Below are 18,113 nucleotides of genomic sequence, written 5' to 3' on the forward strand. Positions count from 1 at the left end.
AGTTCATGCATTTATTACTTCCAGGCTGGACAACTGCAATTCATTATTATCAGGATGTCCTAAAAACTCCCTGAAAGGCCTTCAGCTAATCCAAAATGCTGCAGAGTCCTGACAGGGACTAGAAAGAGAGAGCAGATTTCTCCTGTTTTGGCTTCCCTTCATTGGCTTCCTGTTAAATCCAGAATTTAATTCAAAATCCTGCTCCTCACATACAAGGTCTTAAATAATCAGGCCCCATCTTATCTTAATAACCTTGTAGTACCATATCACCCTATTAGAGCACTTCGCTCTCGCTCTGCAGGCTTACTTGTTGTTCCTAGAGTATTTAAAAAGTAGAATGGGAGGCAGAGCCTCCTTTTTGCTAAAGCATATAGTTAGGGTTGGACCAGGTGACCCTGAATCCTCCCTTAGTTATGCTGCAATAGACATAGGCTGCCGGGGATTCTCATGATGCATTGAGTTTTTCCTTTGTAGTCACCTTTCTCACTCACTATGTGGTAATAGACATCTCTGCATTGAATCATACCTGTTATTAATATTTTTCTCTCTTTTCCACAGCATGTCTTTTATCCTGTCATGGCAGATGGCCCCGCCCCTCAATGAGCCTAGTTCTGCCAGAGGTTTCTTCCTGTTAAAAGGGAGTTTTTCCTTCCCACTGTCACCAAAGTGTTGTTGTATTAAAAGAATATTATGCTAGATTAACTTGAATACTCATATAGAAATGGAGGTCTCAACATACTGCAGTCCCTCTGGCTGAACCAATACAAAACAGTTATCTGAAACACACAACACATAGTACGGTATGAGTTATGATAAATCACAAAGTAAAGAGGTTTTAGTATGCAGGTTAACTTGAATACTCACCTTACTCAATGTTGGGGGATAAGTATTTGTTCAACAGGTCGCTTTTTTCTGCAACTCTGTCTATGACCAAGTCATTGTCAAGGGACATGAGGATGTCTTTCTCTGTAGTCATAAGCATGAAGGCCTACAGGTGTTCTTGCAACTGTGTGCTTCTTATTCTACTTTTTATGTGTTTGAGAACAGAGAAACTTCTCTCACATGCTACCTGTGTCACAGGCAGAGTAAGGAGGTACCTGTATCCCCAGCCAAGAATATGTTAAGTATGTGTGAAGAGGTTGTATCATTTCAGAATCTGATAACAACAGACTGGGCATTCCTTGCAGGATTTGCACTGTTTGTTTAGTACATCTGTGTTCTCTTCTTCGTCACCATCACAGCCAACCTCTACCATCCTGACCTTGTACTCTTCACAGCCGCGTTTTGCATCGTTTCTTTCCACCATCTTCGCTTCCTACTCCACTTCTTCTTCTCCTTGCCTGGGGGCCACAGCCAATGCAGCTGGCATCCAACTTAGAGGTGCAGTGCTGCCCCCTAGAGCAGCGGTCCCCAATCTTTTTTGCGCCACGGACCGGTTTGTGCCCGACGATATTTTCACGGACCGGCCTTTAAGGTGTTGCGGATAAATACAACAAAAATAAAACTAGTACCGGTACCGAAAAAAATAAGATATATTCATAACACACGTGAAAAGACTCAGGAAAACCGAGTTAACAAAAAAAAGATAACAAAATAACGCTAAAAACCGATAAAAACCCTGAAAACCATACATTTCACACCCGAGTGTCACTCTCGCAGCCCGGTAAGCATGCGTGGAGAGTGTTGTTGTGCGCATGCGCCGAGTCTGCGCAGAAACAATGGGTAGGATGTTTTTTCAGGTAGGGTGGATTCCCAGATTACCCCCCGGCCGTTCTGTGATTCTCCAGAATCCACAGATGCCCAGTCCGCGGCAGCTGCTGAGTGACTTGTGTTCTGCTCGTCAAATACATGTCATTGCAATGTTGACACTGTGCTAACTTGCATATGACAAATAAAACTGAACTGAACTGACCTTAATATTGCGTTATAGTGTAACATTATTATAAAGCGCTACCTAATTTTAAACCTAATCTTAAAATTAAAGAGGGTGTCTTATGCCTGAATTTCAAATGGGGAGCAGAGAAGGGACCTGAAAGCTGAAAGCTCTGCCTCCCATTCTACTTTTAAATATACTAGGAACCACAAGTAAACTAGCAGTCGGAGAGTGAAGCGCTCTGTTGCGGTGATGCAGTAAAATAGTAAAATAAGATATGACCTGAGATTAGAAGTGTTTGGCCCCTTTTATGTTTATATCCGCTACCAGTCAAAAGAATTTGTACACACTCTGCATTCAGACAGCTATTAGATACAGCTGCTTGTATCAGTAAATTCAAAGCAGCTACACCGCCAATTTTAAGCCCTAAAAAAAGCCCAATAGGAGAGTTATTTAAAAAACAAAAAACAAAAAAAGGAAATCAACTCATCAAATCCTGGCATTATGAGGGGTTAAAATAGCAAGAAACCAGGTTGTAACATTGTTCATTTCACTGCTGAAACTTGACATTTTAATGGGGGAGTTACTTAGTTTTGGAGACACCTCAAGTCTACATTGTAGGAACTGAGTTCTGGCCTTTCATTCCCTTTTTCAGCTTTTCAGCTTTTTCAGCTTTAACATTAAATATTTTGTTTAACTCATAGACTAGGATCTTTTGTTTCTTTGTTAATAGTTGCACGTGGAAATGTCAAATGAACTGTCCTCTCTTTGGATACTTTTTAAATAAAGTGAGTGTTTCCCTTGATAATTTTAGGTTTTGTTCAGCAAACCGTGCTTTAAAATGACACTTTTGTTAAGAATTTGCTCCTGTTTTTATTGCTTCCACATATCACATGGATACTAAGACAGATGTGGTCAGACTGTGATATACTATTAAAGTTGTAACTCAAAGCTATTTAATCATTTACATCATTACATTGTATGTTTTCAGGTCAACTGAAAATTGACTGACATTTTTCAAGTTTCACTTCCTTCGGTAATTTAGTCTATATACTGTGACAGAGGCCACAAAGACCAGTTAAAATCTCATGCAAATGGTGTACTCACATGCATGTTGTGAAACATATTAATAGCTTATGAAACATGCATGAATGATTGCATGATATGATACTGGACAGCACAAGTCCTGGCAAATTCATCTGAGAGCAGTTGTGGTTGAAAAGAAAGATAACAAAAGATATAATCAAAGAAGAAATCACGGTTTGAAGAATTCACATCGTCTAATTTCCAAAAAACATTTATCTACAAAATAAGCATCTTTCAAAAGTTACATGTCATATCTTTTTAGATCTTTGTACTGCCGCAGCCTGATATGACTCATTGCATCTAAGATGTGTGATGATGCCGCTGCAGCGTTTTGCACCTTTCATCATGGAAGTTAATGAGGCGCCTTTGTCTTAACACCATCAGTGAATTAACATTGAGATGACTGTGCAGGTGTCAGTGTGAGGAGCACTGAGGGGAACATAAGAGCTCTTTCTTTGCACAGGAGGGGAATCTTTATGCAGGGCAAATTAAAATCGGCACTCTTGGTTTACAATCAAAATTCCCAATTCCGCAGAATGTTGTTAACGGAAGCGGATATAAGCATTGATAGTTAGGCACTCATAGATCTGATGAAACTCATGGCTGTCCTCTCAGAAGTGTTCTAATGTCGTTAATCCTAACAGTCGATCCTGAGATGATATTCACTGTATCATTCACCAGGCAGTTTCTTCTTTAACCTCCTAGGACCTGGCGTCCACATATGTGCACATCACATTTTGGGTTATTTAGACCAAAATAGTAAATTTTGCTCTACAAGGGCCTACTATCCACTTATGAGGACATTATACTGCTACTGTCCTATCGAAGTTTTAAACGAATATCCTTATATGTGGCTCTCATTTTTCTTAGAAACAAAAATCAGGTAAAAAAAAAAAAAAAAAAGAAATCAGGTAATTCTTTGCTTTTACATTCATCAGGTCCCAATCAGCCCAAATATCAAAGAGAAATTAAAAACGCAAGCCATGAAAGAGTCCAGGTCTTAGGAGGTTAAAGCAGTATATTTAGAGTGAGGATGCGTTTCGAGATGTCTTTCAAAACCATGAAATGAAATACATAAATTGTTGGCTTTCGAGACTCATTGTTCCAATTCATAAACAAATTGTGTGTCAGTAGTGTGAGGAAAATAAAAGGTTTGTAGCAGGTTTTTTAACACTGACCCATGACTTCATTCATGATCTGTCTACCTGGTTCTCCCCTTTTTTGTGGTGTGGAGTTTCAGAAAGGAAAATATTGCCAACGCTGCATTTGTGTGTACAGTATTTACTAATGGAACAATTCACTTGTGTCTGTCATCTCAGAGCGGGACCTTTATGTTGCGATGGCGAAGTTACTGTGGGTGAACTTGAGACTGCTGACTGCGAGCTCGGAAAACCTTGGTTAGCTCATGAAAAGATCGTGTGCTGATAAAAGGTGAATCTTTCCGTTGAGACAACATTCCACCTTGAATTTGGCACATTCAAAGCTCATTACACTTTCAGAAAGATGGCGGGGAAAACTCACTCTCTACCATCTTCTTGAAAATGTAACGAGATAGTGGTTAGTGAAATGAGTTAGTGGCAGTTAGCTTTACATTACCTGTCTGCTCTGTTACAGCAGGCCCAGCACCATCGATGACAGTGTGATCCGTATGATCTAAGCGCCTGGGCGTCTTCGTGATATCAAAAAAGGATTAGCTGTTGACGTGTTTATATAATAGGTCACCAAAGGGTCATTTTAAGATTGTGTTTGATATTCCTGAATTTTAAAACTTGCTTTGATGACTGTTGCTTTGAGGAAAAACACAGAGGTGACAAATGCAATGTAAAAACGTACATGTTGAATGCTAATGCTATAATTGATGAATTATTGTGGCATGACAGTTGATTTGTCCCCTTATGATAAAATAACAACAAAACTTGCAACAAAACTGAACCTGTCTGAAATAATCACAAATTGCAGGCTGCTATGACAATTCAGCTAATTCTTCTGTTCAATATATGGTTTGATCCACGAAAGATTGCAATAGTCATTCAAGGTTTCATGAGCTCTATCCATATCTATTTTCTGCTGCTTATCTGGGTCTGACTCATGAAGGCAGCTGACTGTGTATTTAGGCGTGTATCTGTACTTTTAACCCTGGCATGAGCGAAAATCCAAAATAAATTCAAAGTTGTTCACACAGTGCTTTTTTAAAGGTCACTAAATATATACACTGTGTAATCATTCCAACCCGAAAAAAGAACAGTTCAAAGAAATTACTAAAATAAAATCCCTAAATTCCCATTACATTCACGCCTATGACAAGACAATCTAAACTTCTGACCCCAACTGTAATATTTCCAGCTTGTGCTGGGTTTGTCCTGATGCCTCCTCCTCCTGGTAGGAAATGTCAAGAATTCGTCACTTAGCTTAGGGCTCAAATTAACTTAATCAGAAGTTAATAGTTTATTTCTTAGACAATGACCGACTCTAAAGTATGAAACCCATTTGGACATCCTGCTTTGTAGTGTTTTACCAGACCTATACTGCAGTTGTCGTCAGCTGTCTTTCTGTCTTCAGTTTTGTCCTCAACAAATAAAAAGATAATTTGCTCAGCTTGAATCAGATAATTGACTTGGCTACTGCAGAATAGTACATTTCTTTTCCTTCAGCAACAAAAGGAGGTTGACCTCATTATCTGTCTAAAGATTTTTCTGGCTGTGACAAATCTGCCTGTCCTGTTTTTTAAGCTGATTGTGCTTTTTTTTGTGTTGAATCTTTCCATATTAATTTCTTAAATGATGATTCTTTTGGAGATTGTGATTCACTTCACTGGATGGTGAGAAGTGTTTTTTTCTTTCTTTACCATGGAAATGTGATCATCAGTCCCTGCTGTCTTCTTCAGACTTCCTTAGAAAGTACCGAATGATTGACTTGGCCACTCCTATTATTTTGGAGCTCACGTACAGTCTGTTTCACTTGCGTCGATACCGCAACTGCTTCCATATGCAAATACCAAACCAGCTTAATTGTTGAAGAAATCGTTTTAAAAAAACACACTATAATAATCCGACTGTGGAGAAATCAATTGTCTAAAAATTTGAATTATTCCACTCTTTCAGCCTACAGAAGAGGGGACTATGTATAAACATGGTGGTAACTCCTTAACAATTAAGGAGTTACAGACTGCTTTGAGCCGATATGAAACACCCAGTCGTTACAGCACAGTTATGCCGAGATTTTCCTCTGCACAACTCTGTAGTGACAACTTAGTTGCATGCCTTCTGTTGTAGCCCATCTGCTTCCCACCTTGATGGGCACTACAGAAACAGTAGACTGGGTGCCACTGCTTCTAGCTAAGAAAAGAAAACCGAGGTTACAGTTCACCCACAATCACCAGTGGTGAAAAGTAGACCATTGGAAAAATCCAACTTTCAGATGGTAGGATCCAAATTACGCGTAAACAACATGAAAGCATGGATCCATCCTGTCTTGTATCAATGGTTGAGGCTGGTGGTGGTAGTGTAATGGTGTGGGAGATGTTTTCTTGGCCCACTTTGAGCCCCTTACGGCTAATAATAATAATAATAATGGATTGGATTTATACAGCGCTTTTCAAGGCACCCAAAGCGCTTTACAATGCCACTATTCATTCACTCTCGCATTCACACACTGGTGGCTAACTGAGCATCATTTAAACAAACTTCACAGCTTGAAGATTTGAGTTCAAATACCTGGGTTCAACTATTCAAAGGAACAAGAGAGGTAAAGAAGAGAATGCAGGTGGGATTAAATGGGTGGAAACGAGTCTTTGGGGTGATTTGTCATATACAGTGGGGCAAAAAAGTATTTAGTCAGCCACTGATTGTGCAAGTTCCCCCACTTAAAATGATGACAGAGGTCAGTAATTTGCACCAGAGGTACACTTCAACTGTGAGAGACAGAATGTGAAAAAAAAAATCCATGAATCCACATGGTAGGATTTGTAAAGAATCCTACCATGTGTATTTTTTTGTAAATTTTTGGGTGGAAAATAAGTATTTGGTCACCTCAAACAAGGAAAATCTCTGGCTCTCACAGACCTGTAACGTCTTCTGTAAGAAGCTTTACTGTCCCCCACTCGTTACCTGTATGAATGGCACCTGTTTGAACTCATCATCTGTATGAAAGACACCTGTCCACAGCCTCAAACAGTCAGACTCCACACTCCGCCATGGCCAAGACCAAAGAGCTTTCGAAGGACACCAGGAAAAGTATTGTAGACCTGCACCAGACTGGGAAGAGTGAATCAACAATAGGCAAGCAGCTTGGTGTGAAAAAAATCAACTGTGGGAGCAATCATCAGAAAATGGAAGACATACAAGACCACTGATAATCTCCCTCGATCTGGGGCTCCACGCAAGATCTCATCCCGTGGGGTCAAAATGATCATGAGAACGGTGAGCAAAGATCCCAGAACCACACGGGGGGACCTGGTGAATGACCTGCAGAGAGCTGGGACCAAAGTAACAAAGGTCACCATCAGTAACACACTACAACGGCAGGGAATCAAATCCCGCAGTGCCAGACGTGTTCCGCTGCTGAAGCCAGTGCATGTCCAGGCCCGTCTGAAGTTTGCCAGAGAGCACATGGATGATACAGCAGAGGATTGGGAGAATGTCATGTGGTCAGATGAAACCAAAGTAGAACTTTTTGGTATAAACTCAACTCGTCGTGTCTGGAGGAAGAAGAATACTGAGTTGCATCCCAAGAACACCATACCTAGTGTGAAGCATGGGGGTGGAAACATCATGCTATGGGGCTGTTTTTCTGCCAAGGGGACAGGACGACTGATCCGTGTTAAGGACAGAATGAATGGGGCCATGTATCGTGAGATTTTGAGCCAAAACCTCCTTCCATCAGTGAGAACTTTGAAGATGAAACGAGGCTGGGTCTTCCAACATGACAATGATCCAAAACACACCGCCCGGGCAACAAAGGAGTGACTCCGTAAGAAGCATTTGAAAGTCCTGGAGTGGCCTAGCCAGTCTCCAGACCTCAACCCCATAGAAAATCTGTGGCGGGAGTTGAAAGTCCGTGTTGCTCGGCGACAGCCCCAAAACATCACTGCTCTCGAGAAGATCTGCATGGAGGAATGGGCCAAAATACCAGCTACTGTGTGTGGAAACCTGGTAAAGACCTATAGTAGACGTTTGACCTCTGTTATTGCCAACAAAGGTTATGTTACAAAGTATTGAGTTGTATTTTTGTTATTGACCAAATACTTATTTTCCACCCTGATTTACGAATAAATTCTTTACAAATCCTACCATGTGGATTCATGGATTTTTTTTTCACATTCTGTCTCTCACAGTTGAAGTGTACCTCTGGTGCAAATTACTGACCTCTGTCATCATTTTAGGTGGGGGAACTTGCACAATCGGTGGCTGACTAAATACTTTTTTGCCCCACTGTAGGGGACAGCAAGTATGAAAGGGAAGGTTTACAAGATGGTAGTGACACCTGCTATTATGTATGGTCTGGAGACTGTTGCACAAACAAAAAAATGGAATTTGGTTGCGGAGTAGAAGGTATTTAGATTTTAATGATGAGTACACCAGTGGTACAGGTCCGGTTGAGCAGACTAGAGACAAAGTTAGAGATTTGAGACTGAGATGATTTGGCCATGTGCAAAGGAGGGATAGTGGATATTTTTGACAAAGGTTGTTGAATACGGAGCTGCCAGGCAGGAGCAAAAAAACACTGAGAAAATCCATGTATCTAGTGAAGGAGGGCATGCAGAGGGTTGGTGTGACAGAAGAGAATGCTAAGGCTAGGATGAGATGGAGGCAGATAATCGACTGCGGCAACCTCTAAAGGGAGCAGCTGAAAGAAGAAGAAGCATACTTGAGTATTGTTACTGCTACTGTATGACCACAGTGTACCCATCGCCTGAAAGCTGCGTCCAGCAGATAATTTGCCATGTCACAAAGCTTAAATCGTCACAAACTGGTTTGTTAAATGTGACAATGAGTCCAGTGTACTCAAGTGGCCTTAACGGGCAACAGATGTCAATCCAGTTGAGTACCTTTGGGATGTGATGGAACAGGAATTTCACGCGATGCATGTCCAGTCATCAAATTTGCAACAGCTGAAGAATGCTGCACGAAGAATCACCCACTACTAGTGATGTGTACCTAATGAAGTGGCTAGTGAGCACATGACACCAGGTTGATGTAATAATGTTGCGCACACCTTAATAACACAAAATAACATGACTTTGAAAGCGTCAAATAAAGTGTGAGCATTATGAAGCTCCTTATTATGATTTTTTTTATATATCGAATCTTAGATATGCGGTTTCACTTTATTTTTTTTCTTTCTTAACAGACACGATCACAGGAAACACAGCGTTCAGTAGTGCCTGCTCGGTATAATGCTGAGACAATGAAGGAGGGTGTTGCTATGTGTGCGCTCTGCCAGTCAGCACTGGGCTTTCTGTTACTTTTTAATTTGAACGTTTCGTTCAAATTAAAAAGTAACCGAAAGCTGAATCAGTGCCGTCCCAGATTACAGCTTTTACCCACAGCGAGCAAATGCTTTAGGTAGATCCTAGCTTTTCAGCAAATATAAACACCACACTTGCGTTGCCCTTTTTGCCACCAATTTTTCATGCTGCCATATTTGGCTCACACTTTGTTTTTCTTTTCGCTGCCAGTATGACTAAGCTACGAATGACATGTAAGATGAATGAAGAGCATTTGCATGTAAACATCATTGCTTAAGCATTGTGACTGACAGGAAAAAGACGCCTTAAAATCTTCAAATAACGTAAATGGCGTGCGTCACAGGAGTTTGCGTGGATTCGGAGATGGAAAAAAAAATACCATAATATTTTTAATGTCAGTTACTGGTTTGCTGCATAGTCAGTTTTAGCAAAAACAATGAGCTCATTGAGTTGAACACAGAAAGATAAGGAGCTCTAACATTCACTGTGGGGCCTTTTGAATCCTGAATGCAATCAAGTTTAAAGTCGCGCACCGAGTGATGATAATAATGTTTCCTGGCAGGTCTTGCGTTATTTGCAGACCTTTGACTTCTAAGCAGTTTACCCATTATGTCTCTTTGCAATTCCTGCAATATTTTCTGCGCTCATATGTTATCATGGTTAACTTTATGACCAGCATCGTGCACCACATACTTCCTCTGAACAAATGCGTGCCATATAATGAAGCAGAGGTTAAGAAATAGCTGGTAGAAAGGCCGTGTCATTTCACATATATTATGTAATAACACAAAAGACAAAGCATTGAAAGTAATAGGATAAAGACACAAATACACAAACAGATAGAAGCCTGATATTGAAAGTTGTGTATTAACGTTTAACATCCACTTCCAAATGTCCACTGCTGCTTTTGGAAAGCATTCAAAAGTCATTGCTGGTGTTTCATCCTCCATAAGAAAACAATATCAAACTGCATCTACAAAATGTATAAAATTGTAAAACTTCACCTTCACTTCTGTGGCCATAATGCATCACATTCATTCAGCATTTATCACACAGCTGAGCAGCCACAACACAACTATTTGTTCTCTTTAGCCCCACCAAGTGTTTTGAACATCATCCAGCAGTAAAAGGAACTTATTTATCCCAAAAGGGTCTCTTATGGAGGGGAAATGTGCTATAAGACCGCTGACAGGAGGCCTCGCGTCCTTTTCAAACTGAGGCGTATAAAGCTTTTATCAAGCCAGGCACTTTTAAAATAGGTTCAGCGTCAAAGGTCCCGTTATTTAACACTGTTTTATTTTAACAATGCATTGTCTCTTTACCCCTTCTCCTTCAGCACTTTCAGTGTAATGGTCAAACCTCCAGCATCGCAGAGCTGAAACTCTTCCACCAGAGCTTCATCGTGTGGCTGCTGAGCAGCGTCAGCGTGCACACAGTCTCCTTCATCATCGTCCTTGTCCTCAATTTCCTCAAAGTCATCTGGATAGTCAACTTGTTCTGAAGTGTCAGGGATCGCTGGAAAAAAAAAAACAAGATTCAAGGGATGACACACGTTTGGTTTTAATAATGGCGTTGTAAGTCGGTTTATTCTCAACAGACCTGATATAGGAGAGCTGTTAACATCTTTCACACATTGTTTTGATCACCAGTAGTGGATTGTTTCGTTTTCACACATCACAGATCAACAGAAGGTCCCACTGGAAAAGCAGGTTTTCCCTCAGTTTATCAGTTGATCATTCTGTTCATCTATCCCTTTTAGCAGAGGAATCAGCTATTTAACACAATGTTGGTAAGTAGCTGAAAAAAGTCTAGCATCTTTCTCAGAACACATTGTAGTGTTTTCATTTCCCCCCAAACTGTCTACATTATTAATCCATCCATCCATCCATATTTTTCTTATCCCAGCTGTCACAAAGACCTTTTTGGTGCATGGCCACACTGCTAACCACTGTACCACCTCTGACATTATTAAGTTGGAACAGATAACGGTAGACATGTTGCACTTTGATGCTGCTGCTGTAAAAGATCTGTAATAATAACTAAATAACTAAAAATGGAATTTCACATTTTTCTGGCCTTAAACAATAATCACTGTATTGTTTGGTAATTTCTGGGTTATTCCACTTTTACTATGCTGCTGTCATGAAACTACACACTGACTATTGATCCCTAAAGTGCCACCAGAAATTCTCAGATTTAAGAAGCTGAAACAGTTGAAGAAATAATATTTTGCTTGATAACACACACACTTCTACATAAATGTTACAAATGTGTTTTGACAGTGTTCAGACAATAACCATAGCCCCAGATAGTTCTTACGTTAGGCTAATCAGTTCACTATAAGATCTAACAAAAAAAAGTTTAGGATTTGATAGAAGTTGCTCAATGAACAATTAACAATATGTGACTGAAGTGATTCAGCTTTAAATCAAGAAATTTAGCCACAATATTACCATTTCCAAAGGCCCAAACTAACTTTAAATATAAGGTTTACTTTTAATACAGCCAATGAGTACATGAAGTCCATAACCTGTGAATATCATCATTGAGATGATAAGTGGGTTTATCTGCATTCAGCTTTGTCTTCATTAACTGAAAAGCTGCTCTACTGAGTTGAAATCAGGTGACTGAACTCTTGGGTTGCTTTTGCACTTTGCTTTGGTTTGATTTGAACACCTGCAGTTCATCCTGCTACTTCCATTAGCAGTCACAGCATCAATAAACCCCTGAGACCCGATTCCACCGGCAGCCACATGTGTCAATGCCATAACGCTGCCTCCGCCATGCTTGACAGATGATGCGGTATGCTTTGGATCATGAGCTTTTTCTCTCCTTCTCCGTAATTGATCCACAGATTCCTTTTACAGAATTGTGCAGACTCGTTTAGATGGGGGTTTTTTTTGACAGACTCTAATCTGGCATTCCTGTCCTTTAGCGTAAAAGGTTTTCAGCTTGTTTTACACCTGCAGTGTTTCCATTTACAAAGCCATTTCTTAATTGTAGATTTTGGCAGTGACACACCTGCCCTCTCAAGAGTATTCTTAACGTCATTCAATGTTGTGAAGTAGTTTTTCTCAACCTCAGAAAGACCTGTGTGATCATCCACTTTAGTTTTCTTTGTGGTCTCTCAGGCTTTTTCTCATGCTGAGCTGGCCAGTACATTAATTCTTGTTAGGACAGTACTACATAACTGATCTGGCAATTCCCAATTTTTTGTTTATAGACATATTTTGGGTTTTTTCAACCTAATGACAGCCTATGAATCTTTTACGTCATTTATTTGTCATAGAATAACACAAAGCCTCACTGGGCTATTAAATTACTCATCGGTGAATTTTCCAGTTACTTTCAAGCCTTTGAAAATGGAAGACTGTTTATAAAAATGTTTCTAATTCCTAAAGAGTTAATGTTTTTTGTTAAACTCTGATTTAAACCTAAAGTTGGCCTGTCAGTCACATCATGATTGCCGGATATAAAATCCACTGTGGTGTTTTAATGTTTTTTTTAAATGTCATATGCCCAATGTCTGAATACTTATGGACATTGGAGGGACGCATTACCAATGGACTCAGCAGAATTGCTCCTCATTGCCAACCCAGATTGTTTACTTTGTCCCTCCAGAGAAGACAAACTTCCATCATCATCAAAATCCTCAGGATAGTGGGATTGGTTCTGTTCATCTTCCTCCTCTACATCTGCAGAGGAGAAACTGACATCCATACTTTGTTCTTTCTCTTCCCAAGAGTAGGACTGACTGGCGAAACAGGGTTGAAGTGTTGTGTTGATGTCTTCTTTTCTAAATTCCACATTAATGTGAGCCACAGGCGTGGAGCAATCTGTCTGTGTGTCTTTGATAGATTGCAGGTGATCTCGCACATAGGCACTGCTAAGTATACAAGCAGCACTGGGCCTGTTGTCCGGATTGAGGTTGAGCATGCTCTGGATTAATGAGGAAATACTATCTGAGAACAAGTCAGGCACCGGGTGGTATTCTCCTTTGGTGATCTTATTGAACAGACTCAGGAGATTTGTGGCTGCAAAAGCAGGCCTGAGAGCACAGAGCTCATACAGGAGACAACCAAGAGCCCAGATGTCAGACTTGCAGCTGTACGGGATGTCCTGGCAAAGCTCAGGACTTAGGTAGCTGGGTGTCCCAACACATGTGGAAGCCATATCGGCTGTGTTAGTCATTATTCTGGATATGCCAAAATCGCCTAACTTTACCACACCTTGCTTTGTCAGCAGCACATTAGAGGGTTTGATGTCCCTGTGAAGTATTTTGGCTGTGTGTATGTAATTTACAGCCATAGCGACCTGGACAAACCAGCCCATCACAGTGTGCTCTGTGAAGAACTCCCCTGGCTTCCTCTCCTTTACTCTGTCATCCAAAGTCCCTCCATCGCAGTAGCTCATCACAATGTAAACGAACCCATCGTCGGAGTTCACAAAGGCCTCGCTGCATTTCACAACGTGAGGATGCACCAGCCTTTTGATAATTTCAGCTTCGTGGAGAATGGCCCTCTGCGTTTTTGCCCTCCTCGTGGTCTCCGCCTTTATCCTCTTCACCGCGTACAGGCACTTCCGCTCTACGTGCCTCATGAGAAACACGTCTGCCGCTCCTCCGCTGCCCAACCGCAAGACCCTCTCGTACTTCTCCATATTTGTGTCATAGAAACAAAAACACAGAGGAAACACCCAGACTGCAGCCCGCACGTCACGAGCCGTTTGTGTTCATTACGTTTCCATAGTGACCCATGACGCTGTGAGAATGGGTATGGGGCCAGTCAGCGGCGTCGGGGTGTGAGAGTTACACATGCGAGTCCAAGCATTAGTGTGGTTTCTAAATGGACACACTGTTTTCTTTATTTAGCACCTGTTTCATTACCTCTGCCCTGCACAAACTTTTAAAAAAAACCTTTAATGTTAAAACTATTTAAACTGTGGTTCGACAATATGAATTTATTAATAAATCAAAATATTAAAGCTCGCTGTGCATGCGTGAGCCTTTATGTTGGCAAAGGGGATAACATTGAGTGCCGTCGAATGACTGTAAAAAAAACAGTCATTGGTACTGTCTCATAAGAAAAGGAAGAAAGATCTCATTAGCTTGTACATGAATGAACCGCGTTTATGGTTCTATACAGTAGATGGCGGTATATTGTGTCAAGAATCTTTGATCTACCAACGAGTGGCGAAAGAAGAAGAAGAGTTTGGGTTCTCTGCGCAGGTTTATGCGCATGCTAATCACAACATAGCAAGTGTTTGATCTGTAACTGTTATTTCTCATTGATTATTGTTGAGTTATAAGTGCACGTTAGCCTGAAATGCCACCAAAGGGAAAAGGGGGAAAGGGTGGTAAAGGTTAGTGTCCTATAACTTACTAACTGTATATGTATTCTATAATTAAAGTCAGCTAATAACTTTTCCATGTGATCCCAGAAGCGCCTTTATCACAACGGTTACTACTACAGTGCAGTTTTAATGGGTTTAACGGGTGCTGTGGTGTGTTCATCTGCCACCTTGTCACTATGTAGGAGCTGCTTCAGGGAGTGCAGACACCGACAAGAAAGAAAAAGGCCCAAAAGGAGGGACCGCTGTCAAGGTAACGTTACATTGAAGACAAAGCTTAACTGCAACATTAATGACAGATTTCATTCCCTTCCCAACAAAAATGTGACTTTTGGGGGAGTTGAAAGGAGAGCACAGATGAACGAGTCCATGTCGCGTGCAGTGTCCCGTACGATGCTATTTTAATAATCCAAACCTTCCTGCTTTAACAGAAATGTCTGAACAATTGTTGCCTTTTCTTGTCTTTTTAATAATTATCCTTTGCACAGTATATAATTCCCGCCTTATTTAGGTACATTCAGAGAGACTGTTGTTAAACGTTTTTGTTAAAAAAAAAAAAAAGGTTTTCTGTTAAAAAATATTCTGTGAAAAAGCACTTCATAAACTTAACTAAACATCAAAATTTAGTACCAATAATATCAAAATCTGAATCTTTTGATGTGGAGAAATCTCTGTGCACAAGGGCTGCGATCTTCGAGCCCTCAGGAGGCATAACGTTGAAAAAAAGGCTTGATTCTGTCATGGAAATCACTGGCTCTGTCATGCAAAGAAGAAGTCATGTGAACATGATCCAGAACTTCCCTCGCTCGCTTAAAATGGACCGAGGGAAAGTGGAAAACCGTTCTGGGTTGAGACGAATAGAAACATGAATATTTTTTTTATTTTTGGAAAACATGGATGCTGAACTAAAGACAAAGAGCGACCATCCAGCTTGTTATATCATCACTCGTCTCTAACACTAGCTTCTCTGATGGCTTGGGGGTACAACAGTGCACTCCTTGGGAGCTCGCACATCTGGAAAGGCACCATCAATGCTGAAAGGTATATACAGGTTTTTAGACCAAAGTGTGCTTCCATCTAGACAATGTGTTTTCGAGGGAAAGGCTTGTGAGAGAATGCTAAACTGCATACTACTGCAAACTGCAAAACATTTAACACATTGTGAAATGAAAAATAAAAAAGACTCAGGGCTATCGGGCAGCTAGAATCATATATCAGACAAGAGTGGGACAACATTTCTCTCCCACAAGTCAAGCAGAATCATCTGTTTTTGTTTTTTTTCCGCAGGTCCGGCATATCCTGTGTGAAAAACATGGAAAATGCATGGAAGCAATGGAGAAACTGAAGGCTGGAGTTCGTTTCAGTGAAGTAGCTACACAGTATAGTGAAGACAAAGCCAGACAAGGAGTAAGCGCTTGCACTCATAATCAGATGTGCGGTGTTAGTTTCCCTTTATTGACAGTCTCAGTTTGTTTATAATGTTTAACTGAAATCATCCCAGTCAGAAGTAACGTAACCATGGAAAATTTGTCATATGATTCCTTAGTTATCATATTACACAGTACGTGGCTTAGATGAGGTCATTGTTGAGAGTTTTTCTTGGCTCTGGCAGAAATCTATCCATTTTAGTCCTTTCTCTTAACCATTTGATAATTGACATTTGGGTTATATTAGAGCAAACGAAATCCAAACTAATAGAAATGTTTACAGATTGCTTTTTGCATTTCCCCAGATGCATATCATGTGATCTCTTCATGACTTTTATGTTTGTTTGTCACAGGGTGATCTAGGGTGGATGACGCGAGGATCGATGGTCGGACCTTTCCAGGATGCAGCATTCGCCCTCCCTGTCAGCTCCATGGATAAACCAGTCTACACAGACCCTCCTGTCAAGACAAAATTTGGGTACCACATCATTATGATAGAGGGGAAAAAGTAACTCGGGCCAGTTCAACACTTGAAATCAAGACATGTAAATTCCCCAATGTGCTATATTCCTAAACTTCTGATGATTTTCTTATATTTTTCAAAACACATGAGAATAAAAAAACATTGATGTAGAATTCTGTCAGATTTGTCTGTGATAAATGTGCTTGCCATACTGAAAATTTAACTTGAGGGAGAAGATATGCATTTATGTAATAAAGAAGTTTACTGGTATGACTGAGAGGGTATAACAAGACTGCTAGAAGTTAGACTCATTATTGAAAAAGATCTAATGCCTTATTATCTTTTAGAAAAGGGGATTTATTTTTCTTTAACGTGATGTCTTTTAATTCTTCGCTTCCATAAATAAAATTACCATAGTAAAAAAGGAAATTCTTCAGTGGGTGTGAATATTGGATGATTGAGTGTTAATGTAGGAGTTTCTATTATTGTGTATCCCGAAGAAGAGTTTCATTATAGAGAACATTTTAATTATAGAGAACGTCACATGAATTATAAATCATCAGAATTGTGTAAAAATGTATAAAAGATGCATGCTAAAACACGAACCCTTGAAGCAGAGTTATTACTGTACTGCACATCAGTAGTGTATATGGATGGACAGTCTGGTAGACTCCCACCTTATCATCAAGAATTGGACTGCATGCTAAATCTCAAGTGAACAGACTGTAAATATATGATATACAGTCCAGGGCGTTTCTTGGCTCAAAACAGGCTGTAAATTTTCTTGGGTTTTTCAGAAGGATAGGGGGCAGATGTTCACCAATCTTCAAAAGACTTGAAAAGAAAAATTGTAAAGACTTTGAATATTTTATCATCTGCCGTGCATAATAAGGTCTTAAAAATCAAAGAATCTGGAAAATCTTTGTGCAAAGAACAAGGTTGAAAATCAGTATGGGATAGCCATTATCTTTAAGCTCTGCATCGACACTACATTATAAACAAGCATGATCATTAGATGGAAATCACTGCATGACCTCAAGAACACTTTCAGAAATCACTGTCTCTGAACACAGTTCCCTGTGCCATGCACAAATGAAGGTTAAAGCTCAATCATTCAAAGAAGAAGCATATGTGAACATGATCCAGAGACAGCACATTCTTCATTGTGCCAAATTACATTTTAAATGGCAAAGCAGAAAGGTGTTGTGTGATTAATTGAAATTTCAAGTTTCTTTTGGAAAACATGGATCCGGCGTCCTCCAGACTAAGGAGAAGAGCGACCATCTGACTTGTTATTGTACGTTAGTGCATATGGAATTGGCTAAGTTATTACTGTACTGCACATCAGTGGTGTATGTTGATGAAGAAGTCAGTGAATTTTAGTATTTTATAAACAAATAAATGGAATAAAGCTTGAGTAAATGAACATTTTTGTACTTTTGATTGGTT

The 18,113-nt window shown here is 40.1% G+C and overlaps 2 protein-coding genes across 2 annotated transcripts; one reads left to right on the forward strand and one right to left on the reverse strand.

Annotated features, from left to right (window-relative positions):
* Positions 1–10,310: 10,310 nt before the first annotated feature.
* On the reverse strand, positions 10,311–14,167 carry nek12 (NIMA-related kinase 12). The gene is made up of 2 exons (XM_086262921.1): positions 12,986–14,167; positions 10,311–10,940 (listed from the first exon to the last, which is right to left on the reverse strand). Exons 1-2 carry the CDS (start codon positions 14,082–14,084, stop codon positions 10,744–10,746), a joined length of 1,296 nt encoding a protein of 431 aa, XP_086119047.1. The 5' UTR covers positions 14,085–14,167; the 3' UTR covers positions 10,311–10,743.
* A 443-nt stretch (positions 14,168–14,610) lies between these two features.
* pin4 (protein (peptidylprolyl cis/trans isomerase) NIMA-interacting, 4 (parvulin)) lies at positions 14,611–18,090 on the forward strand. The gene is made up of 4 exons (XM_086309815.1): positions 14,611–14,786; positions 14,960–15,027; positions 16,062–16,181; positions 16,555–18,090. Exons 1-4 carry the CDS (start codon positions 14,750–14,752, stop codon positions 16,711–16,713), a joined length of 384 nt encoding a protein of 127 aa, XP_086165941.1. The 5' UTR covers positions 14,611–14,749; the 3' UTR covers positions 16,714–18,090.
* Positions 18,091–18,113: the final 23 nt, after the last annotated feature.

The sequence above is a fragment of the Aulonocara sp. 'chitande type north' Nkhata Bay genome, linkage group LG2, assembly GCF_057382095.1.
Source record: "Aulonocara sp. 'chitande type north' Nkhata Bay isolate Kocher_YH1m ecotype deep benthic linkage group LG2, A_spYH_male_GT1.1, whole genome shotgun sequence".
Lineage (NCBI taxonomy): Eukaryota > Metazoa > Chordata > Actinopteri > Cichliformes > Cichlidae > Aulonocara > Aulonocara sp. 'chitande type north' Nkhata Bay.

Excerpts from the sequence above, each read along its gene's own strand:
- nek12 (XM_086262921.1), bottom strand. The coding sequence starts at position 14,084 with ATGGAGAAGTACGAGAGGGTCTTGCGGTTGGGCAGCGGAGGAGCGGCA. Across the intron at positions 10,941-12,985 it reads CAATTCTGCTGAGTCCATTG|CGATCCCTGACACTTCAGAA; the intron begins GTAATGCGTCCC and ends TTTTTTTTCCAG.
- pin4 (XM_086309815.1), top strand. The coding sequence starts at position 14,750 with ATGCCACCAAAGGGAAAAGGGGGAAAGGGTGGTAAAG. Across the intron at positions 14,787-14,959 it reads AGGGGGAAAGGGTGGTAAAG|GAGCTGCTTCAGGGAGTGCA; the intron begins GTTAGTGTCCTA and ends GTCACTATGTAG. Across the intron at positions 16,182-16,554 it reads AAGACAAAGCCAGACAAGGA|GGTGATCTAGGGTGGATGAC; the intron begins GTAAGCGCTTGC and ends TGTTTGTCACAG.